Raw genomic sequence first — 26,154 nt, forward strand, 5'->3', positions numbered from 1 at the left:
AAAAAACGATTTACATCTACAACTTATTTTAAGGGTTTTTTGCTTAATTTTGCTAAAATCTGTTAAAATTGCGGTTTGAGCTATCTTCAGAAATTACTTGTTTGGAAATAAACCATAAAATTGTTCTAACTTCAAAGTATATCTATGAAATTGTGTTATTGTGAATTTACGTAAATGTTGAAGGACTTTTTATAATGGCCTTGTGTGGTGTGAAATAAGTTATGGGAAATTGGCCCTGCCTCTTTATCATTTGGTTTTCATTTTACGTACAAGTTTTGATGTTTTGTGATTGTGACTATCTATTTATTTAAATTTTGACATTACATCGTCTTCAATTTTTCTTGTCTTTGGTTAATTTGGTAATATTTTTAAATATTTTTTTTCATCTTTATTTGTTTCTGCTTTTGATATGTACTAATCTACGTGAAAATTGTTTGTTATATATGGTACACATGTTTGTTATGTACTTATTGTGATAGCTCTTTTAAACAATGAGTTTAACAAACACATAGTTTAACAGATCTACCAGCTGAATTATGCACAACATACTTCAGCGAAATAGACCAACGCTCTTTAGCATACCAGGTTATGCAGTATGAGAAACCACTATAGTTGGTCAAACTACATTTTAGCTATATCAGCATACTTTAGAGTACAGTCAAGTTTAAAGTCTCTTCATAAGTATAAACAAACATATGTTCCGTCAGTTTCGGCATTACTGATTTGTTAACTAAGGGATGCGTATTGGAACAGTGACACTTGTTTAAACACAGTTTCTACGTATTTACACATTCCCGGCTTTCAATTGTTAAGTTGTGAGCGTTTCGAAATAATATAAACCTAGAAAAGCGTTTAGGACGTATAAAATTTATAAAAACAAATATTTTCATTTTGAACACATTCTGTTATAAATGTAACAAAACAAAAAATGTCAATTATCTTAAATGAATGAATAAACCAATCAATCAATGAACGAACCAGTGAATCAATGAATTAATTAGTGATTCTATGAAAGATTGAAAGAATCAATCAATCAACGTTGTTGTAAACTTGTTTGAAATAAATCTGAATTGTCAAAGAAAACAATTCTAAGGAAACAGTTCAAATTAAAATTCTTTCCTGTTCAAATCAATACATCCAGCAATAAGAGGACATAGATCAGTATGCTAAACGTTTGCGGTTGAAATCATATTTTTCTAAAATTAACACGGCTGAAAAAAAATACTTAAGTAGTTTTTATGAGTCGTACCGATCTTTTTAGGGCAGACAATTGCAACTGATTTTTATGTTTTGCTGTGACACCACAGTCCCAAGATATGATGGGGATTCCGTGCTCACAAACATGTTTAACACCGCCACATTATTTATGTGACTGTCAGAAGCCTGTAGTTCGGTGGTCGTCGTTGGTTAATGTCTTTCATATTTGTTTTTCGTAAATTGTTTTGTTATAAATGACACTGTTTTGGTTGGTTTCTGGTTTGAATTGATTCACATTTTTCATGTCGAGTCTTTTATAATAAATTATCAAAGGTACCAGGATTATAATTTAATACGCCAGACGCGCGTTTCGTCTACAAAGACTCATCAGTGACGCTCAGATCAAAATAGTTATGAAGCCAAACAAGTACAAAGTTGAAGAGCATTGAGGACCCAAAATTCCAAAAAGTTTATAACTGACTATACTATATGGTTTTTTTTCTCATTGTTGAATTCCGTACGGTTGCCAATAATTGCTTATATCCACTTATTTTAACTCTGGTAGATAGTTGTTCCATTTGGCAATTATATTACATGTCCTTAATTTTAATTAAATTGAACAATAATGTAATCAGTACAAACAATGCTTTGAGTTTTGATAGTTTAATACATAACTTAAATATGTATTGCTTTTTAGGTATTAACACTTTTGTTTTGACATCCTGTCGATACATGATACGTATATTTCTTGCTGTGCACAATGTCAAGCCTTTCTCCGACTTATAATGCCGTCATAACACTTGGGATTTACTTATTGACATTTTGGTATGAATGAACATGGTTTATATAAAAATAAGAAGATGTGGTATAATTGCAAATGAGACAACTCTCCACAAGAGACCAAATGACACAGAAATTAACAACTATTGGTCACCGTACGGTCTTCAATAATAAGAAAAGTCAACACCGCATAGTCAAGTTATGATTAGTTGAAATTTGACTTTGAGCTAACTTAAAAAAGAATCGGAAGATATCAAAGGGATAAATCAAAACTTACAAGTTCAACCGAGACAGCGAAAATCATGGGGAAAAACGAACCACGACAGAAAAACAAACAAGTCTACAATGCACTGCTTCAGTTGTGATCCTGTCGTTTTACTGCTATTTTATGTGTTGATAAGTTAGATAAAGCGTTTAGACATCACTCAGTAGAGGGTAGGGTAATTGACTCTTATCTTGCCCTGAGAAATCGCAAAATCGGTATACCATTTGTTATGTAAATCATCTAACCATAAAACCTGACTGAATGAGAAAATTCTTAATTTACCCTTTACGTACATGTACATGTACTTGTGAGTACTTTAAGATCGATACATATTGTACCATTTCTTAATATTAGTTGTTTTGTGCTTACTTCAAATCTGACGAGTTCGGCGTGTTTTTATTTCTTTCAATTATTGAATTGTTACATCAATCACGCATATTATAATTCTGTGGGTGGTGTTGGTTTTCCTTTTTGAGTAATCAAAAATTTTCCATCGACGATTTTGTCTTTTAAATTTCTTTCCAACCCGGGACCTTGAAAGCTTACAATACTCTCCTAATTTTATATTACTTAATATTTTTTTTTGAAATGATATATTATAGAATTGATATCCTGGTATCTATAAGGAGTTTTTTTAAATATGGAAAATCTTTAATCATTTTTGGGTACGTATTACCATTTAACCGTACGTGTTTATTCTTTACCACCCACCACACTCCAGCTCCCAGTAAAAAAAGAACTATTCAAGATTTCATAAAAGCATTGTCGGATTCAATAGTTTTTTTTATATGCAGATTTCGATTTCCAAAATCATTGGATTTAATGTGCATAATTGAAAAAAAATGTGTCGTTTGAGTGCACCTAGTCTCATGCTTTTCCCAACGATCTGGCAATCAGTGAACCTGTAAATTAGATTTAATTATATGTTCTTTGCCATCTCCATATGATTTAAGTATAATATTTACAATTTAAAATTAGTTTTCAGATTATGCAATTGACAGTTCACTTTAAACACCTGTTTGTGTGAAGGTATACATTTGTTGAATGAGATAGTAAATGATCATTTTTATAAACCCTATAGACAAACGTCGTAAAACAATTTAAATCACACCATATTAGTCCTTTGCGTTACATCGTGAAGACCGTAAATCACACCATATTGTCTTTGGATTTAACCTGATGTGTATCTTTTGTCATCACTTAACCACACAAGTGCGTGCTAAAACGAAATATGAAAATGAACTTTGCCCGTGGTTTTCCCATTGATTTTAAATTTAGTATACATATTGCATGATTCTAAATATATACTCTAAATTTATCATTTAGGAATAAATCAAATGGAGAGTGAAGTAAGAGAGATTTGTTTTACAAAAAAAACCAAGGTTGTGTAATCGTTGAAGTAGTATAGCATATATACAGATTATATACGTCTTCCCATAAAAAAAGATTCATCTGAAGTTTTATCTTAACGATCTTCGTATTACGGTGGCAGAATGCGGCCATGAAAGAAAAAAAATTAGTTGTTCCCTCAAGATAGTTATCTCATTCCCTCAAGTTAGTTATCTAGTTCCCTCAAGATGCTATCTCATTCCCTCAAGATGTTATGTCGTTTCCACAAGATAGTTATCTCGTTCCCTAAAGATGCTATGACGTTTCCACAAGATAGTTATCTCGTTCCTTCAAGATTCTATGTCGTTCCCTCAAGATGTTATGTTGTTCCCTCAAGATAGTTATCTCATTCCCTCAAGATAATATGTCGTTCCCTCAAGATATTGTGTCGTTCCCTCATGATATTATGAACGAGATAACTATCTTGTGGGAACGACATAATATCTTGAGGGAACGGCTTAATATCTTGAGGGAATGACATAGTATCCTGTGGGAACGAGATAACTATCTTGTGGAAACTACATAGCATCTTGAGGGAACGAGATAACTATTTTGTGGAAACGACATAGCATCTTGAGGGAACGACATAGTAACTTGAGGAAACAACATATTTTTTTTTCTTTCATGGCCGCATTCTGCCACCGTAGTTTCTTGTGGAAACGTCATGGCATCTTGAGGGAACGAGATAACTATCTTGTGGAAACGACATAACATCTTGAGGGAATGAGATAGCATCTTGAGGGAACTAGATAACTATCTTGAGGGAATGAGATAACTATCTTGAGGGAACAACATATTTTTTTTTCTTTCATGGCCGCATTCTGCCACCGTAAATAACAGCAAAAACTTACAAAATTTGCCCATTTTAAGATATTGTCAAGATTATTTAGACACGAGCAACACCTTTACACAAAAACAATATTTTCCTACAAAATATAATTTACAAAGATGTTAATTATGTGTGTAAAATATTGGTTTTTGTTTTTGTAAAGCTATTGCTCATATATATTTTGACCAAACACTAGGGGTAAAATTGCCATTTCAGGTCAAATATGTAAATTTTGATGTGTTTATGTTGTCGTAGTGATCGCGCTTGAAAAACTGTGTAGGGTTCGTGTTGAAAGACTGAGCAACACGAACCCTACCATACACCTTGATGATTAAGGATGCTTCGGTAAGGTAAGTAGATCTTAGTCCACATGTGGTTCTGTTGTGCTACTCATTTAAGAACACATTCCGTGCTGTCAAATTCGAGGAAAAGAGGAATGAATTGTGGTTACGACAATTGGATCATTACAACCATCATCTATGAAGCAGATATTCCATAACGTCAACCGTCATAATGGCGTCCGTAAACTCTTCGAAGTCAATAGAAGTATTAAAAGCAATATGTGCTCAATATTTTGTTTTTAATCCAGAGGAAAGTAAGATAAGAAAAAAAAGCAATGAATAAATGAAGTGAAAAGGTTGCAGATTGTCAGACCAGTATACAGTTGAGTTGACTGTCAAATCTCATGAAAATGCCAAGTGTTTTGAAAAAGGTTTGATGTTGACTATCTGCAGTTCATTCCATTTGCAAAACTCATATAAATTTCATCAACTCATTAAAAACGTAGAATTTGACAACAATGAGCCCATATGACAAAACCACTGTAATCTGTAAGAACAATATATAATAGAGATGGTTCTGAAGTTAACAAAATTTTTAAAGTTGATTACTGAATTTAATCGCAAATGAAAAGTCTATTTTTTTTTTACTTTATCCAAAAAGGTCATATCATTTGACAGCCAACAAAAATAATAAAAATAAACTTTGGAATTTGTAAAAGAAGAAAATATTGGTCCACATGTGGTTCTGTTGTGCTACTCATTAAAGAACACATTCGGTGCTGTCAAATTCGAGGAAAAGAGGACGGAATTGTGGTAACGACAATTGGATCATAACAACCATCGTCTATGAAGCAGATATTTCATAACGTCAACCAAGTCGTAATGGCGTCCGTAAACTGTTCGAAGTTAATAAAAGTAAAAAAAGCAATATGTGCTCAATATTTTGTTTTTAATCCCTTTTGTTTTCAAGAGAAAAGTAAGATAACAAAAGCCACCTTTTAAGAAAAATCTAAAACAAGATATTGGTATCGGTTAAACACGGTTAAAAAGATTCAAAGATGTTCGAATCTTTAGGTCAGAGGATCCACATTCTGTTAGCAAAGTTCAAAGAATATCAATTAATATCTTGTTTTTTTTTTCTTATAACACCAAAATGAGGATTGGCGTAATCTTTTGTTAAGACGATCAACATATTAGAAGATGTGCATTCTAACTCGACACACGTGTGATCAAAAGATCTTTTTCTGGATGACGAGCAATAATTGGACTTTCAATAATTTTCTCGTTCTGTTTGATGAAATAACCATGAGAAAATAATAAAATTTACACAAGAAGCAAACATTTTTAATATATAAAATGGGCTCTTACTGCTCTTGTCTTATATCTAAGTGTTGTACTTTGTGTGCGTTTTTATCATCTTAATGTATGTGCTATTTCTACTAGTAACAGTCTTGTATAACATTTGTCCTGAAAAACTTTTCTCAATTTTAAAAGTTCTCGTCTAGCCAAGGTTAAGGTTTGAAAAATAACATAACAGAATGTTTACGAATTTTGTGATGTCCAGTTGTTAGTGGGTTTTGTGTTGCTTAGCTTGTGTTCGATTCATGAGTTTTGAACGTCTTCTTGGTATCTTCCGCCCCTTTCTACAGTTTCTGAAATCAAAGCACAAGTTTTTGCATTTACCTCTATTTTAACACGAAGTCAACAAAAAGTAAGGAAAAGGTGCATTTATCAAATTATGAGGATGTAACATGGTATTTATTAAATACATCAAATCGGAATAAATCCTACACAAACCTATAATAAAATATAAATAATAAAATTAATAACAAACAAATTCTAAGAATGAAAGAAGATATTATAAAGTTTTGAAAGCTCAAATTATCTACTAACTGGCTTTTATCAAGAATAGTTTCCATGCATGGTTTCATGTTGGTTCTTCAGTTAAATAACTTCTATTAAGATAAAAATCAATTAATATGAAATTTCGAAAAATTAAGTTATTTTTCGAACAACACAATAGTATGATGAGCTGATAGGAATTGTATAAATTTACAAATTGTGAAAATAAAATGTTGAACGGCAAATTAGAAATAAAACAATATACAAATCTTGAATACTTCATATCATTTTATTTTTCGGATTGCCGAAAAATATAATAAAATTCATAGTGAAACCCATTCTACCGAATAATTTTGTACCTGTTAGACAATTTATTATGACCTGTGCACATGTATATCAGCTTACCGTAGATTTGATTTAGTAAATAACTGCTGACTTTTGGAGACATGCTGTGCAGGTAAATACTATTTCAGTGTTTTTTAAGATATTAGTTGTTATTACTTTAAAACTATTATCAATTAGACATTACAGAAAATCAAGATTTGAAATTAAACTATCACATTAATTTGTCTCGTTGATAATCCAATTTGTCGTAATGATTAAGTTTGTAAATGGGATGGGCTTTATGATTTTAAATACACATGCATAAGTATGTGGTTAACAACCGTGTAATGTATATGTCATTCACAAAATGACGTTTTATGTATATCTAAATGAGATTAAAAAAAAAACCAAATCAAAAGTCAATTGATTAAATTTTAGTTGATAGATAACTGTAATTATACATTGTCACCGTCGTGGTAGTTTAGTTGATAGCCGATGCCCCTCATGGGGTGTCCAAGTAATCACATAACCACAAATGTTTTGCCAATATAATCACATAATCATTAATTATTTTTTAAAACAAGATAATCAAATAATCAAAAATACAGGTCAAATGTTTGTTATTGGTGATTTTGTTGTGATATGATGACCAGTAATGGTTAAAAGAGTTATAACTTAGTTCTGAATACAATTAGAATATGTTTATACATTTATTTAATTTGAAGTACATATGCACATTGTAGTTAAAAAAATATCATTTCGGGTTTGATATATATTAGCTTTCTGATTATATTATAGCGGGACAAGAACAATTTTTTTTTCTCTATCAATTGAAACGAAACAAGTACTTGTTTTATATTAAATATTAGCGGGTCAAAGAGTTTTAAAATCACTAATTGCTGTACATGCCCCTCCCCAAGTAAATATTGCACAATTCCTTATATTAATGTTTTATTTCTGTAAATTTATTTTCGTGTATTATCTTTGACCTCTGCTATGGTTTTACTAAGAATTTTTATAGCATTCTGTATTTGCTTGTGTTTGTTATATGTCTGTTATATTTATTTAATAGTCTTTGCTAATACATATAATCAAAGAATGAGTTCGTTATGGTTCTTCAGATAAGCAACTTGATTAACTTAACCCATTCAATCAAAATTGTTTTGTACCTGTAAAGAGACTTTATAGTCACCTGTGCACAAGTATATCAGCTTACCGTCGATTTGATTTATGCAAATAACTGCTTATTTGGAGAAATGCTGTGCAGGTAAATACTATTTCAGTACTTTTTATTGTTATTCCTTTAAAACTTTTATCAGTTAGACATTACAGAAAATCAAGTTTAAGAATTAAACTTGCACATTAATTTGTATTAGTGGTTATCCAATTTGTCATAATGATTAAATTTGTAATTGAGATAGGCTTTTGGATTTTAAATATTTGTATATATATATGGTTAACAACCGTGTAATTTATATGTCATTCACAAAATGATATGTATATTTGAATGAGAAAAACAAAACAAACCAAAAAGCCACTTGTTTAAGTGTTATTTTATACGAATGAATGCCTTTGTAGTCGTCGTGATAGTTTAGTCTACAGCACAGTTAAGTCATCACTTAAGTGTTGATGGGAAATGTCATTCAATATGATACGTTCATCTTCGGTAAACCAACTGTTTATGAAATGAAAAAAAAAAATTCTTCAAATGTATGTACCCAAGCGTCTTTCTGGGTCACTTTTCAACAGGAAAGTTCAAGACCAAAAATAAGATGGATGTATAAGTGCCGAAACATGCGAAGGCTATCACATTCAATACATCTATGGTCAACTTGGCGATAAGGAAGTGGAACTTAAGTTTTCTAATATTTTCTGATTTTATCAAAGGATAATGTAAAAAAAAAGATATTGACAAATCATGTCAGTACCGAATCACTACTTATCTGTTGATACCCTCAAGGACATATAGTCAAAGAACAGCGGTATAGAGCCAAAATTTTTTCGAATCAATAAGGTGACTCTACCTTTAGGCACAGATATCCCAAGCTGTTTTATGAATATTTTATTTTTAATGCTCTTTAACTTCGTATTTGATTTGACCTTTTTTGATTCGAGAGCATCGGATGGGTCTTTTGACGATGAAACACGTGTCTGGCGAACAAAGTTACAACCTATTGCTAAGTTCTAAGTTGATTTGATTCTGGTGGAGAGTTGTTTCATTGGTAAAACTACCAGATCTTCATATTTTCATATTGACTGATAGGTGTATTACAAGTGATATGTGGATGCAGTAGAATGTGTTACCGTGACTATAGTATATGCCATTATATTTTACAGTTAGGATTGTTTGCTTGTCAGAGGAGCTGCATACATCCTCAGTTAAAATATAAATCCTTTAAATTTATTACCGCGTATTATCCTTTCCCATGAGATGGTTTTACTAAGAATTATTAAACCATTCTGTATTTGCCTGTGTTTGTTATATATATTTCTATGATATTGTATTAATGTCTTTTTGTCGAGCTGTTTGTTATAGTCTTTTTTAGAGTCCTTGGTCAGCTCTATCTATTGTTTATATATTCCGTAATTCCAATCTTTATTCAATTGTATGACGTTCTGCCTCATTAAATATTCCAAATATCTTTTAATAATAATCATAAGTTTTATCTTGGAGTGCAGTATTTTTTTATGTTTTTTTTCTAATTATACCGCAACTTCAGCTCGTTTTCTGAAATGTAACATACCGAATTAGACTTATCACTGGATTTGTACTCAAACGAGTCCCACATATGGATCAGGATTTGCTTACCCTTCTAGAGCACCTGATATCACCCCGGTTTTTGGTGGGGTTCGTGTTGCTCAGTCGTAAGTTTTCGATGTTGTGTTTTGTATGTTGATGTTTGTCTTTTTGTCGTTTTTCGTTTTTTGCCGTGATGTTGTTGGTTCGTTTTTGACTTATTAGTTGGATTATCCAAATGGTATCTTTCTCCTTTCTTTCACGGATATTCACATGCATAAAAAAACATGTATTCCTAACAAAATCCAACCGCCGTCAATCGAAATTCCAGTAGTAGTATCAGCACTTTTCAAAATTGTGTCAAAGGTGGCAATGCCTGTGCAGCGAGATTATCAAACAAAAATACTCGTTGATATCCACACATATTTCCAAGCAATGCCAAAAAATAACAAGCCTGCTTGATTTTACCATGATTTAGGAGACCACACAATCACAATTCTTATTTTATAAAATTCCAATTTCTCGAAATAATCTAGAAACAACATGGACAATCACAAAATCATTTTAAAAATTTCATTAAAATTTATGAACAGTCTTGGAATGATGAAGGGTCATTCGGGTCACAATGCAAGTTTTTACATGTTCGGTAGAGAAAAGCGATGCAGTTTATTCGTCACCCTACAGCTAGAGCAACATGTAACAGTTAGTTCTAGTATAATATACTAACACATTACACATTATTCGCGTGCGCTAGACACAACCTGTTGATGCTAAACAGAGAATGTGATTCGCGTTCCTGTAGGGTACGTGTTCCGTACTAAAACCTCCTACGGTCTAATAGAATTATCTGGCCATGCAACACTGTTGAATAGAATACGCATATATTTCTTTGTGACTTGGATTGAGAGTTGTCTCATTGGCACTCATACCACATCTTCTTATTTCTATCTACTTGCTATATGATAATAACCTTTTAAGAACTGATGACACCTTTCTTGACTAATAGGGACTAAATATACTACGTCACTGACATAGGTCCTCAATTTTCAAATAATATCATTTAGAAATCGCCTCACATTTGTGTCCTTCATCTGAAATTGCAAATTAAAAGAAAATGTTAAAACAAATTTAAATTCTTACAACACAAGTTATTTACTTATGTAAGAGATAACGTTTATACTGTGAACTACTTCAAACGTGCAAAAGTTGCAACGCATTGCTCTAATTAACTGAACTGTAACGCGTTACACTAGCCTACGTGAACTATCTGGTACGCGTTGCACCCGAACCAACAGCAATACGTTGCTCTAGGGTTTGCGAAACAACAACAACGCGTTGGTCTAGGGTACGAGAACCGACCTGAGTGAACCTTCATATGGATTAAACGACTGGGGATTACATATCCTCTCAGTCTACATGATAATATCAATACAAAACACACAGTAGAAGTGTAATGTTTGATTATACGTCAGTAACATTAGACGTCAGTGTATAGAAATAATGTTCATTGAATAACAGACAATAATCGAGTTTCTGAAATCAAAGCACAAGTTTTTGCATTTACCTCTATTTTAACACGAAGTCAACAAATAGTAAGGAAAAGGTGCATTTATCAAATTATGAGGATGTAACATGGTATTTATTAAATACATCAAATCGGAATAAATCCTACATAAACCTATAATAAAATATAAATAATAAAAGTAATAACAAACAAATTCTAAGAATGAAAGAAGATATTATAAAGTTTTGAAAGCTCAAATTATCTACTAACTGGCTTTTATCAAGAATAGTTTCCATGCATGGTTTCATGTTGGTTCTTCAGTTAAATAACTTCTATTAAGATAAAAATCAATTAATATGAAATTTCGAAAAATTAAGTTATTTTTCGAACAACACAATAGTATGATGAGCTGATAGGAATTGTATAAATTTACAAATTGTGAAAATAAAATGTTGAACGGCAAATTAGAAATAAAACAATATACAAATCTTGAATACTTCATATCATTTTATTTTTCGGATTGCCGAAAAATATAATAAAATTCATAGTGAAACCCATTCTACCGAATAATTTTGTACCTGTTAGACAATTTATTATGACCTGTGCACATGTATATCAGCTTACCGTAGATTTGATTTATGTAAATAACTGCTGACTTTTGGAGACATGCTGTGCAGGTAAATACTATTTCAGTGTTTTTTAAGATATTAGTTGTTATTACTTTAAAACTATTATCAATTAGACATTACAGAAAATCAAGATTTGAAATTAAACTATCACATTAATTTGTCTCGTTGATAATCCAATTTGTCGTAATGTTTAAGTTTGTAAATGGGATGGGCTTTATGATTTTAAATACACATGCATAAGTATGTGGTTAACAACCGTGTAATTTATATGTCATTCACAAAATGACGTTTTATGTATATCTAAATGAGATTAAAAAAAAACCAAATCAAAAGTCAATTGATTAAATTTTAGTTTATAGATAACTGTAATTATACATTGTCACCGTCGTGGTAGTTTAGTTGATAGCCGAGGCCCCTCATGGGGTGTCCAAGTAATCACATAACCACACATTTTTTGCCAATATAATCACATAATCATTAATTATTTTTTAAAACAAGATAATCAAATAATCAAAAATACAGGTCAAATGTTTGTTATTGGTGATTTTGTTGTGATATGATGACCAGTAATGGTTAAAAGAGTTATAACTTAGTTCTGAATACAATCAGAATATGTTTATACATTTATTTAATTTGAAGTACATATGCACATTTTAGTTAAAAAAATATCATTTCGGGTTTGATATATATTAGCTTTCTGATTATATTATAGCGGGACAAGAACAATTTTTTTTCTCTATCAATTGAAACGAAACAAGTACTTGTTTTATATTAAATATTAGCGGGTCAAAGAGTTTTAAAATCACTAATTGCTGTTCATGCCCCTCCCCAAGTAAATATTGCACAATTCCTTATATTAATGTTTTATTTCTGTAAATTTATTTTCGTGTATTATCTTTGACCTCTGCTATGGTTTTACTAAGAATTTTTATAGCATTCTGTATTTGCTTGTGTTTGTTATATGTCTGTTATATTTATTTAATAGTCTTTGCTAATACATATAATCAAAGAATGAGTTCGTTATGGTTCTTCAGATAAGCAACTTGATTAACTTAACCCATTCAATCAAATTGTTTTGTACCTGTAAAGAGACTTTATAGTCACCTGTGCACAAGTATATCAGCTTACCGTCGATTTGATTTATGTAAATAAAATATTTATTTGGAGAAATGCTGTGCAGGTAAATACTATTTCAGTACTTTTTATTGTTATTCCTTTAAAACTTTTATCAGTTAGACATTACAGAAAATCAAGTTTAAGAATTAAACTTGCACATTAATTTGTATTAGTGGTTATCCAATTTGTCATAATGATTAAATTTGTAATTGAGATAGGCTTTTGGATTTTAAATATTTGTATATATATGGTTAACAACCGTGTAATTTATATGTCATTCACAAAATGATATGTATATTTGAATGAGAAAAACAAAACAAACCAAAAAGCCACTTGTTTAAGTGTTATTTTATACGAATGAATGCCTTTGTAGTGGTCGTGATAGTTTAGTCTACAGCACAGTTAAGTCATCACTTAAGTGTTGATGGGAAATGTCATTCAATATGATACGTTCATCTTCGGTAAACCAACTGTTTATGAAATGAAAAAAAAAAAATTCTTCAAATGTATGTACCCAAGCGTCTTTCTGGGTCACTTTTCAACAGGAAAGTGCAAGACCAAAAATAAGATGGATGTATAAGTGCCGAAACATGCGAAGGCTATCACATTCAATACATCTATGGTCAACTTGGCGATAAGGAAGTGGAACTTAAGTTTTCTAATATTTTCTGATTTTATCAAAGGATAATGTAAAAAAAAAGATATTGACAAATCATGTCAGTACCGAATCACTACTTATCTGTTGATACCCTCAAGGACATATAGTCAAGGAACAGCGGTATAGAGCCAAATTTTTTTTCGAATCAATAAGGTGACTCTACCTTTAGGCACAGATATCCCAAGCTGTTTTATGAATATTTTATTTTTAATGCTCTTTAACTTCGTATTTGATTTGACCTTTTTTGATTCGAGAGCATCGGATGGGTCTTTTGACGATGAAACACGTGTCTGGCGAACAAAGTTACAACCTATTGCTAAGTTCTAAGTTGATTTGATTCTGGTGGAGAGTTGTTTCATTGGTAAAACTACCAGATCTTCATATTTTCATATTGACTGATAGGTGTATTACAAGTGATATGTGGATGCAGTAGAATGTGTTACCGTGACTATAGTATATGCCATTATATTTTACAGTTAGGATTGTTTGCTTGTCAGAGGAGCTGCATACATCCTCAGTTAAAATATAAATCCTTTAAATTTATTACCGCGTATTATCCTTTCCCATGAGATGGTTTTACTAAGAATTATTAAACCATTCTGTATTTGCCTGTGTTTGTTATATATATTTCTATGATATTGTATTAATGTCTTTTTGTCGAGCTGTTTGTTATAGTCTTTTTTAGAGTCCTTGGTCAGCTCTATCTATTGTTTATATATTCCGTAATTCCAATCTTTATTCAATTGTATGACGTTCTGCCTCATTAAATATTCCAAATATCATTTAATAATAATCATAAGTTTTATCTTGGAGTGCAGTATTTTTTTATGTTTTTTTTCTAATTATACCGCAACTTCAGCTCGTTTTCTGAAATGTAACATACCGAATTAGACTTATCACTGGATTTGTACTCAAACGAGTCCCACATATGGATCAGGATTTGCTTACCCTTCTAGAGCACCTGATATCACCCCGGTTTTTGGTGGGGTTCGTGTTGCTCAGTCTTAAGTTTTCGATGTTGTGTTTTGTATGTTGATGTTTGTCTTTTTGTCGTTTTTCGTTTTTTGCCGTGATGTTGTTGGTTCGTTTTTGACTTATTAGTTGGATTATCCAAATGGTATCTTTCTCCTTTCTTTCACGGATATTCACATGCATAAAAAAACATGTATTCCTAACAAAATCCAACCGCCGTCAATCGAAATTCCAGTAGTAGTATCAGCACTTTTCAAAATTGTGTCAAAGGTGGCAATGCCTGTGCAGCGAGATTATCAAACAAAAATACTCGTTGATATCCACACATATTTCCAAGCAATGCCAAAAAATGACAAGCCTGCTTGATTTTACCATGATTTAGGAGACCACACAATCACAATTCTTATTTTATAAAATTCCAATTTCTCGAAATAATCTAGAAACAACATGGACAATCACAAAATCATTTTAAAAATTTCATTAAAATTTATGAACAGTCTTGGAATGATGAAGGGTCATTCGGGTCACAATGCAAGTTTTTACATGTTCGGTAGAGAAAAGCGATGCAGTTTATTCGTCACCCTACAGCTAGAGCAACATGTAACAGTTAGTTCTAGTATAATATACTAACACATTACACATTATTCGCGTGCGCTAGACACAACCTGTTGATGCTAAACAGAGAATGTGATTCGCGTTCCTGTAGGGTACGTGTTCCGTACTAAAACCTCCTACGGTCTAATAGAATTATCTGGCCATGCAACACTGTTGAATAGAATACGCATATATTTCTTTGTGACTTGGATTGAGAGTTGTCTCATTGGCACTCATACCACATCTTCTTATTTCTATCTACTTGCTATATGATAATAACCTTTTAAGAACTGATGACACCTTTCTTGACTAATAGGGACTAAATATACTACGTCACTGACATAGGTCCTCAATTTTCAAATAATATCATTTAGAAATCGCCTCACATTTGTGTCCTTCATCTGAAATTGCAAATTAAAAGAAAATGTTAAAACAAATTTAAATTCTTACAACACAAGTTATTTACTTATGTAAGGGATAACGTTTATACTGTGAACTACTTCAAACGTGCAAAAGTTGCAACGCATTGCTCTAATTAACTGAACTGTAACGCGTTACACTAGCCTACGTGAACTATCTGGTACGCGTACCAACAGCAATACGTTGCTCTAGGGTTTGCGAAACAACAACAACGCGTTGGTCTAGGGTACGAGAACCGACCTGAGTGAACCTTCATATGGATTAAACGACTGGGGATTACATATCCTCTCAGTCTACATGATAATATCAATACAAAACACACAGTAGAAGTGTAATGTTTGATTATACGTCAGTAACATTAGACGTCAGTGTATAGAAATAATGTTCATTGAATAACAGACAATAATCGAGTTTCATATATGATCATGTTATTACGGTAGACTTCAACATCATTCAAGACCCAAACGTTAAGAACTTTCAGCAAAAGGACCGACATATTGATTGGAAACATTGTCGCTGGTTCATTGAGGTCACATAATACGCATATTTGTAGAATAAGAAGCAAACTGTTGACAGTTTTTACTTTTCTACTATACATAACACAATCATATGAAACAAAAGTTTTTCAATTTAATTAAATTGCCGTTTGAAAAATATTATTGCAAATTTATCATCGCAATGCTTATAAAGAAAAGAAAGGTAAATATGATAATTATACTTATTGGAAGTGTCTTGAGATGATATAAGCTGTAAATATTCGCCTTGACGACATGTATGTACATTTCATATATCGATATGTTGCAGATATTCCTGTGAGTACTAATTGTGTCCCTTTAAAACAGCAGACGTTTTCCTGCATTGTTATGTATAACAGCGATGGCCAAGCTCAGTAAAGACATGTCTTAATTCCATTCAATTGATAAACACAAAACATACCGTTACTTTGAGGATACTTTGTTGTTAAATTATGAAGACCTCTCTAAATATATATATACTGCCGACATAACATTACTTTCATTAAATATATCAGTTATAAATAGCAATGTCTGTCCTTTTCCAGATTTATCTATTTCTGTTTAAGAAGGGAAACTCTACACAAACACTTACGACAAAAGGAACAATTATTCGTTCTCTATTATTTAAAAACACTGAACTCCATGGAAAATTCAAAACGGAAATTCCCTTAACAAATGGCAAAATCAAAAGCACAAACACATCAAACGAATGGAAAACAGCTTGATATTCCTGACTTGGTACAGGCATTTCCTGTTGCAGAAAAATGGTGGATTAAGCCTGCTTTTATAGCTAAGTAGCTAATTTTCTCTGGACTGTGATGTTCCGTTGGTCCCCATCTTACCGTGTTTATATATCCCAACTCTTCCGCTCTGCCCGTAGCAGTAGTGACGTTTCGGATTTCAATGAACGTTATATATGTATTGCAGGTAAATCATTACGTCAGGAATTTCACTACAACAAATTACTTAAAATCTTTACTAAATTCATTGAAGGGACATTAGCTTTTATCATTAGCATTGTTTGTGTGCTGTTTCTGTGCTCTGTATTGATCTGATGAGTTAAGCCCCTTCAAACAGAATTTTATACTTTGTCGTTATGCTGTGCTGTTCACAAATGGCCCAGTTTAGGAGGAGGGTTATGCGCCCGCAAAATGGCGTATGCGCCTGTCCCAAGGAATTGGTAACTTGTACGTCATTTGGTTTTATGTGGATTGTTGTCTTATTTTTCATACTGGCCATGGTATGTTTGATAGGTTTTTATTATAGGCTAATTTCTTCAAACAATATCTTAATCTCTTTTTTAATATAGTAGTAATTGATACTTATTATCCATTTCTTAACGTTTAAACAATATAACTAAATATAACAAAATGTCATTTTACTTATTGAAATATATAGAGGTTTTATCATTAAATGATTGTGTTGTTTAGTTTGAATTAACGCTCGTTAATTCTTTTAAAAAATTGAAAACAACACGTTTAATAATTTCATGCGTCCGAAGCGCTTTTCTGGATTTACCTTCATCAGGAACGCTCAAAGCCAAACATTTGAAATCCGAGGGATGTATAAGTACCGAAACAGTTGAAGAGCTATATGACAAAAATACATAAAACAAAGAGCCACATTCATCTTAACTTTTACGAGTGTGTATTGTTCGGTCTACTTAATGTACTTGTTTTGTTCTACAATTAGCTGTGTGTTAGCGCTTTGTAATTATGTTTTACCTTAGAGTCGGATCAATGGTTTTTAAATCTAAATGTGTTAAGGATAGTCGATCGAGAAGATTTTGAGAAGAATGTTCATATATTACAATTAGCAAAAAGTAACGTTTCCTCAAAATATATCTTAACTGAACGTAAAGAAATAATGTGTCTACAATTAATTATTGTCAAGACATCGTGTCAACTATACAAAAGCTATATTTCCGGATTGGTAAACATTTATAATAAAATTTATAGGAAAACCACTCTTGCAAATTATTTTACATCCAAAAGGACTCATTATCACCTTGCACAAGCATTTGACATCACCATAGATTTTATAAATTGTTCAGGTAAATTGTATTTTAGTGCCTTAAACATGTGATATGTTTTCACTTAAAAAATCATGAACAAGTAATAAGTATATGTTAGCACATACTTACAACTTCTCGTCAAATCAAATTGCTTATATTTGCCTTCTAATTTTCATAGTACATACTTTTCCTGTGTACTAAGTAACTACGCATGAATGACCACAAGGTTAAGATTTCATTGTATCGTAATCAAGATATTTAAAACAAAAATTGCCACTGGCTATTTTGAAATAAAATGCTGTGTTCCAAATTAAATTAAATAGTTTGTAATTAGTTTTCACGTTAATTTTTAAATATCCTGCTATTAAAATCTTTGGATCTAAAAATTGTTTTTGACAATTGCAAATTTTATCATTTAAATAAAGGGTAATACATATGGTTCTTTATACCTTGATTAGAGTACAACGATATCTTAAAATTATGATAATGTATCATCCATGCAATTACTTTGTACACAGAAAAGTGTGTACTATGAAACCTTGTTCAGGAAAATTAAAGCAACTTGGTGATAAACTTTCTTAAGGAAGGTGATCTATTTCGTCATGAATTGATTGATTTATTGATTATTGGTTGCTTAATGTCCAGTGGCAAATATTTCATGCATGTTCAGGACGATGTCATGAATTGAAAAACTGTGATTATGTCTGAAGATAATGTGCCACCTATATATATATATAAACATATTCTGATAAATCTTTTAGTTTTTACTTTGAAATAATAAAAAAAGAAAACACAAAACACAAAACACAAAACCTATAATCTCTGATCTATTGGTAGTTGCTTTTAATGCCTATCTGCTAGACTATATCTATGGGGACAAACTATCTCTATGTTTCAAATTTATTATAGCTTTAGTTTTACTGTGAAATTAAAAAATGTTTTCAAAACATGTAAAGCTTCCACTGCAATTTAATTATTGCCTGCTTTTGGTCAATTAATTTTGTCATCTTACCATGTAAGAAGAACATGTATAGTAAAACACCGCTTTATATCAGTATACATACTTACACCAGCAGCTACCATCTTTTCATTCTGGAGTGAAGGGCCTTTTGAAATCACATGTTTTACAATAATATTAGTGAGTAGATTTACAAAACTTCGTTAATGAGCTCCTTTTTACAAACACCTGTGATACAAGTAGTCAGCCAAAATAAACTATCAATAGACCAATTAAAAGATTACTCGAGTTGTAAATATTTGCTAAATTGGATAGTCTATGGAAAGATATATACTATGAAATTAAGAGCTCGGGGCAAGCCCCTCGCTCTAAATTTCATAGTATATACCTTTCCATAGACTAACCTAGACTAAGAGAATGATAATCCCTTTCTTCATGAATAAGTACGAGCGTTAGCGAGTACTTATCATGAAGTAAGGGATTATCATTCTCTTACAAACTTAGAATATTGTAAAGTGCTCAAGGCTCAAATGATCTATTAAAGAATTAGTTTCATTGTCAGTGCAATGTTTATAATTGATCTATGACTTCCTTTTTCGGCATGTCATTTATGGATAAGTTTTAGTGATGAGAGGATGTTCTTATCATTTGGGAAATATTTTTTAAAAAAATGCGTTATAGATATTAGGTGACACAACAGTAGAAAGAAAAGGTAGGAATTGTATGTTTCCTGATTGTGAGTATGAATGTAAATCATGTAATATTTTAGTGAGAAATTATCCTTTTTTATTTACAGTTTAAATCAATTAATACATTTGAGTTACAACTAAACTTTATTTCACAGCCAATAATTTAGTCCGGCTTTTTACATCAAATACTGTTTCATTGTGTCAGGGAAATGTTCAAAAATAATGCCCTGAACAGTTTTTAATACTGTTTCATTATGTCAGGGAAATGTTAAAAAATAATCCCCTTAAAAATTTTTAATATGTTCAAAATTAAATTCCTGTTTTTTATCGGAATACATGTATTGGAAATAACTTTACTATTCTCCCCAACCGCTGATCAAGTAATCAAAGTTTTGGAAAGCTAAAGATTTAGGTTATTTTTTATCTGAAAGATTTTTTTTTCTTTTTCTTTTGCATTGCTTTGGTATTGTTTAATTTTATAGTAATTTGAAGTTATTAATATTTTCATAATAAAATTCACGAAACCAATTTTACTGCACCAGTAAACTTCAACTTATTTTGAGATTTTTGTTTGTTTCACAATTCAATTTTTAGTCAGTTTCAATCACTGTGTGATAAATCCTTTCAATCTGATAAATGTGCTTCGGGGCAGTTGTAACTCATTTATAGAAACTCTTTGTTTTGAACTGTAAATAGACCCAAATAATAGGATAATCCATTACTAAGAACATGATTTACATTCTTTCTTCACAATTAAGAGGCATCCAATTCTACAATTTCATTGGTCGAGAGTACTTTACTATATTCTAAATTGATCAAATTAACCTCACACATTAATTTGTCTCGATTGTAACAATAGTTGACTTGTAATTGGATGTTATGTGGGAATTCAAATACTACTGAATAGATGATTAACAACCGCGTAACTCATAATTCATTCACAAATGTTCCTTTCGAAATTAAACAGACACATTTAACTCGAGCAAATGAAATGTCAGTTGGTTAATGTCATTTAATACGAATAATAGTTAAGTTATGTCATGTTTGCAGTAGTAAAGAATATACATATCATCGACTAACGCCTTCTCACAATCAGTTAATCTTTCTGAAATTCTAACACAATGACCTTGATGAATAAGATAGTAGTTGTAAATATGATATACTATTTTACTTTTACTTGAATTAATAGACCCAAATACCACACCGAATTAATTTTACTTATAGAAATAAACTTTGGGCTTATCATTGAATGGTTGAATCTATTTTTCTGCGTTTGTTAGGTTAATTAAATCATTTAAAAGGCAATTTGCAATGTCTGGTTTTGATAATGACCGAACTAACCATTACTGTTTGTATTTTAACAGAAAATTACTAACTCAAATGAAAGTAAAAAGTTAAAATCGCAAAACATGGAGATAAATCTAAAACCTTTTCCGACTCCCCTTAAATCCTTTTGATCTTAAACCCATTGGTCTAAGGTCAAATCCTATTAAAAAGCGTAGACGTGTCATTATTAGGAAAAATGTCTTAAAAATAAGACTAGCATTTGTGTTTACTAGTAGGCATATTTTATTTTCATTTGATTTGTGATTTTCTGTTAGTATAAAAATGAAAGAGGTTCTAGAAAAATTTTACAGGAGCATGAATGTGACAGGACGTTATACAGATTAGGGATTTGATAAAGCCATTGCAACAGTGACTGATATCGATGACGTGACATCATACATATTAAAGGTGTGATAAAGCCTTTGCAACCGTGACTGATATCGATATAATCACGAATGGCTGATACAGCACAATTGCCGTTGACACATACAAGTTACATATATTTGTAACATAAAATATTGTCCCCCATGAAATATTGACCGTCGAACAAAATTTCATATAAATATTGTCATAATGAAATCCTGTCCAGGACAATATTTTTTAATGTATAGGGTCCTGGTCCATTACAATTTTGTCACCTCCCTCTGCACAATATTTCACTATGAAATTCTGTCCCTACCAATATTTCATTATGAAATTCTGTCCCTGACAATATTTCATTATGAAATTCTGTCCATGACAATATTTCACTGTAAAATACTGTCCATACAAATATTTCTTAATCAAATTATTACAAAATTAAAAAAAGTACACAAGCATGCAGTAGTCACTTTTTTTTTTATTAATAACTGAAACTTTTTTGTAGATTACGGTAAGTATTTTATATTTCAAACTATTATTTATTTTAACATAAGCTAGTTTCAAATTTGCATAGATACTTTATAAATGGTTAATTATAGATTAAAGAATCGTCTAACATATATGTTCCATTGTACTACATTATACTGTATAAATATAAGTAATGTACTGATAATCACTTATTTATGTACAAAATTGAATGTACTAATAATATTTCGTAAATACTAGATTGGTGAATCTTTTTTGCGATGGCGTTTTGTAGGTACAGGAGTACAGTGTAACAGGAATATTAATTTGTGTTTATTTGTTATTATCAGTCAAAAATCCAACATGATATGTATTGATAACCTCCCCTTAATGAGACAAAATTTCATGACAATCTGTTTATAAAATATTGTCTCAATATACGCAAAATATAACCTTCTTTTAACAGGAAAAAATGTCATAGTATTCATTAGTGAAATATTGTTTATATACAGACAAAATTTCACAATGGAAATTTGTCCTTCTCTGGACCTTTTTTTATAGATGAGTACAACATTTCATGATACATGGTCATGAAATATTGTCTTGGGGGACAATATTTCATAGGACAATATTTTGCTTTACATATTTACTACAAAGTATAAAATAAACGCTTTTATCAACATTTTATTTCTTCGGAGATTGATTTTCACGATATTTATCACGATGGAAATAACACGATTTGTCTTTTCTTAAATTAAATGATACCTGACCATTTGTATTTATTTTAAAGATAGATAAAATGCATTTGAAAATTTGATAAAACATCACTTATATATTGAGTACTAGTTTACTAGAGAAGAAGAAAGTTGAATAAACTCACATTTTTAAGACTCATCAAATTTAGTTTCGATAAATTTGAAAAAAAAGAAGAACCAAATAAAGGGACCAAGAAAGTAATGAGTCATCGTTACAGGTGTAATACCACAAAATCATAGTACGTCACATCCGATTGCATTCGAAAAAGGGTCGAAATTGATCTTGAATTTGACAGTTGAAGGAAATTAATCTTACATTTCATTGCAGTACACAATTTCTAAGTCATAAACATATATCTTGGGTGTTTCAAAACACCATTCTTTTATATTTGGCAAAGTAAAGTACACCAAATAAATATGGATGACACAAAAGTTCAAGAATTTTCACCGTCTAAATTTTTGCCATACACACTTTAAAACGGACAAACAATATTAAGGTTGTGACAAAACATCTGTCCAGAAACGAATTATGTGTTATCCTTGCATATTTACAATGAAAAATATATCTGAGTATTGTCGTTTGATTTTTGTCGAGCCTCGAAAGCTCGAAATAGGGATAGTGATCCGGCGGCGGCGGGCGGCGGCGGGCGGCGGCGGGCGGCGGCGGGCGGCGGCGTTAACTAACTTCTTAAAAGCTTTATATTTTAGAAGGTGGAAGACCTATATGCTTCATACTTTGTATATAGATGCCTTATGTTACGAAGTATCCGTCTGTCACAGTTCCATTGTCTTTGACCTCATATTCATGGTTCAGTGACTTCTTGAAAAAAAGTTAAGATTTTTTGTAATGTTAATTTCTCTTTTATTATGATTAATAGGATAACTATATTTGGTATGTGCGTACCTTGCAAGGTCTTCATGCCTGTCAGACAGTTTTCACTTGACCTCGACCTCATTTCATGGATCAGTGAACAAGGTTTAATTTTGGTGGTCAAGTCCATATCTCAGATACTATAAGCAATAGGTCTAGTATATTTGGTGTATGGAAGGATTGTAAGGTGTACATGTCCAACTGGCAGGTGTCATCTTACCTTGACCTCATTTTCATGATTCAGTGGTCAAAGTTAGGTTTTGGAATTTTGGTCTTTTTTTCTAATACTATATGCAATTTGTCAGCTATATTTGGTGTATCGAAATATTTTATGATGTACATGTCAGTCTAGCAGATTTTATTTGACCTTGACCTCATTTTCACGTTCATTGCTCAGTGTTAAGTTTTTATGTTTTGGTCTGTTTTTCTTAAACTATAAGCAATAGGTCAACTATATTTGTTGTATGGAAGGATTGTAAGCTAAACATGTCTGTCAAGCATGATTCATCTGACCCTGACCTCATTTTCATGGTTCATTGGTCAATGTTTAGTTTTCTTGGTTAAGTCTGTTTCTTAGAAACTATAAGCAAAAGGTCAACTATATTTAGTGTATTGAATGATTGTAAGGTGTACATGTATTTCTCGTTTGGTTTATATGACCTTGACCTCATTTTCTTGGGTCATGTTAAGTGTATGTGATAGTTGTAGTAAAGCTTTATATTTAGGACTATCAACATAATATCAATGGTTAGTAAAGAAGGCGAGACATTTCAACGTGTGCACTCTTGTTGTTAGTACTAGTAATATGATGTTAATTTTAAAACAAATCGGTTGGTATTGATACTGTTAACAAGCTCTGTGGAAAAATAGTCTGGTCGTCATTTGACTATGATTCCTACACACATTGATGTAATGCTTTTATCTAACAGATTTTCTTGTCGTAATCCAAGTTATAGAAGTAAAAATTGTTACCCCTTTTATTATGATGCCAATCCTCCCCTAAAACTCAACTCTGTCTGTTTGAAGTTTAAATCACTTTACTACAGATTTGATTTATATGATCTACAATTTAGTTGAGGGCAGTAGTGTTCAAGTAAATACTTTGTTTGTGCTGTTTTATATGTTGATACAATGTTAGAGGTCCTTTTATAAAAAGCCATGTTTTCAAAATTGACGTTTGAAGTGTCTCTTAAAAGTATGATAACATAGTGTATAAGTATAATAGCAGTTTACTTGATTTTGCTTAAATAAACACGTCAACATCATCTCAATGTGTTTTGTTTGCTCTATCAAATGACATGATGTATATAATAATTGCGGATTAATAATAAATTGTGAAAAATGATGCTAACACATCAATCAATTACTGTCGTATTGATAAAAAACAATGACGTATAATTATTTGAAACTATGCTGAAAGTTCAAAATTAAATAAATGAATGTTAGAAATGTTAAAGATATCATGAAACATTTCTTAAAACATGAAGTATCAGTACCTAATTAACTCCTCAATGTATCTTTTCAGCTCACGATCATAATAGACCATGGCTTTATCAAAAGAACAGGAAAATTACTGCAAAATTGCATTCTTAAATGTGGATGTAGTAACCGAAGCTCTCAGAACTCTGCTTGACTATCATCTAGCTGAGTTTGGATGTACTCTTGAGATGCTGTTAAATTTAAATAAACACAAGCTGTTTCATTTATATGTAAATAAGAAGTGTCAAAACAATTTGTGTAAGCATCCGATTCCCGATAAAAGAGTATTAAGCAAACATCAGTTATCCAAATTATTCAATACTTTAGCAACTACCTCACCTTTTAAGGACTTTGTAAATTTTACACACTGTTTAGCTATCAAAGGCCTGAGTACTGCAGATTTAGACGTTTCTATGCTGCGAGTTCTTCTCTCCGTGTGTTGCATAAATTTATTTTGGAAGTCAAGTTTAGCACAGGAAGGAAAATCACTTAAAGACTTTTTGAATGAACATAAGCACGACCTTTACCATTTGTGGCAATCAAGGACTACATGTTGTAAATGCAACCAGTACTATAAGACTCCTTCAGATTTCTGTGTTTTAAAAAAGATGCAGTTTGAAATACTTTTTTCAGAAAAAGTGGTTCCTTCCTGTAAGCCGGGCACATCCTGTATTTTGTGTTCTTGTTCAGTGTCCCCAACTTTAGCAGAAAGTGATATCGAAGATCAAATTGCTATTGTTGTACAGGATTATTTTTGTCCACTGAAAAAAATTGTAATTAAACTAGTCGATTGCAGAAATAATTGCTATGCACATGTCAATGAGGCAAAATTTACTGATGCAATTTACAACGACATGTGGACCAATGTAACAACTGCTATTGAACAGTTGTCTATTTATACAAATAGCAAAGATGCAATAAAGCAGAAGATAACTGAAGTAGAAAGTTTACTTTTAAATAAGAGTGTATACGGAGAATATAAGCAGATAATTCTTAACCAAATAGAAGCAGACAAGGTAAGAATTCATGTAACATATTAAAAATAGATACTTATCAAGAAATAGGTTTAACGCATTTAAGCAGATTTGATTCACCAATTGCATTTTAAGCAGGTATCACTTATCAATTTTCTTATTCTCTTACATGTGGTGTAATAGTTATCCCATGAGGACGTGGTGTGTCAGT

The 26,154-nt window shown here is 31.4% G+C and overlaps 1 protein-coding gene and 1 long non-coding RNA gene across 6 annotated transcripts in view; one reads left to right on the forward strand and one right to left on the reverse strand.

The window, feature by feature from the left end:
- Window positions 1–6,052: 6,052 nt before the first annotated feature.
- On the reverse strand, window positions 6,053–11,862 carry LOC127720220 (uncharacterized). The gene is made up of 2 exons (XR_007990670.1): window positions 11,773–11,862; window positions 6,053–6,393 (listed from the first exon to the last, which is right to left on the reverse strand). It is a non-coding gene; the product is annotated as an uncharacterized LOC127720220 (long non-coding RNA).
- LOC127720219 (uncharacterized) overlaps window positions 7,005–26,154 on the forward strand; it is a 30,197-nt gene continuing 11,047 nt past the window's right edge. For 3 of the 5 annotated variants that reach the window (XM_052226695.1, XM_052226698.1, XM_052226699.1), the window contains exons 1-2: window positions 11,735–11,825; window positions 25,016–25,985. In XM_052226695.1, the coding sequence (XP_052082655.1) occupies window positions 25,035–25,985 (951 nt within the window). In that variant the 5' untranslated portion in view covers window positions 11,735–11,825; window positions 25,016–25,034. Of the gene's footprint in view, window positions 7,041–8,084; window positions 8,175–11,734; window positions 11,826–25,015; window positions 25,986–26,154 lie in introns of those variants that run through there. The other 2 variants (XM_052226696.1, XM_052226697.1) reach the window with 2 other exon arrangements.

The sequence above is a fragment of the Mytilus californianus genome, unplaced genomic scaffold (genome assembly GCF_021869535.1).
Source record: "Mytilus californianus isolate M0D057914Y unplaced genomic scaffold, xbMytCali1.0.p SCAF_11, whole genome shotgun sequence".
In the NCBI taxonomy this organism is placed as follows: domain Eukaryota; kingdom Metazoa; phylum Mollusca; class Bivalvia; order Mytilida; family Mytilidae; genus Mytilus; species Mytilus californianus.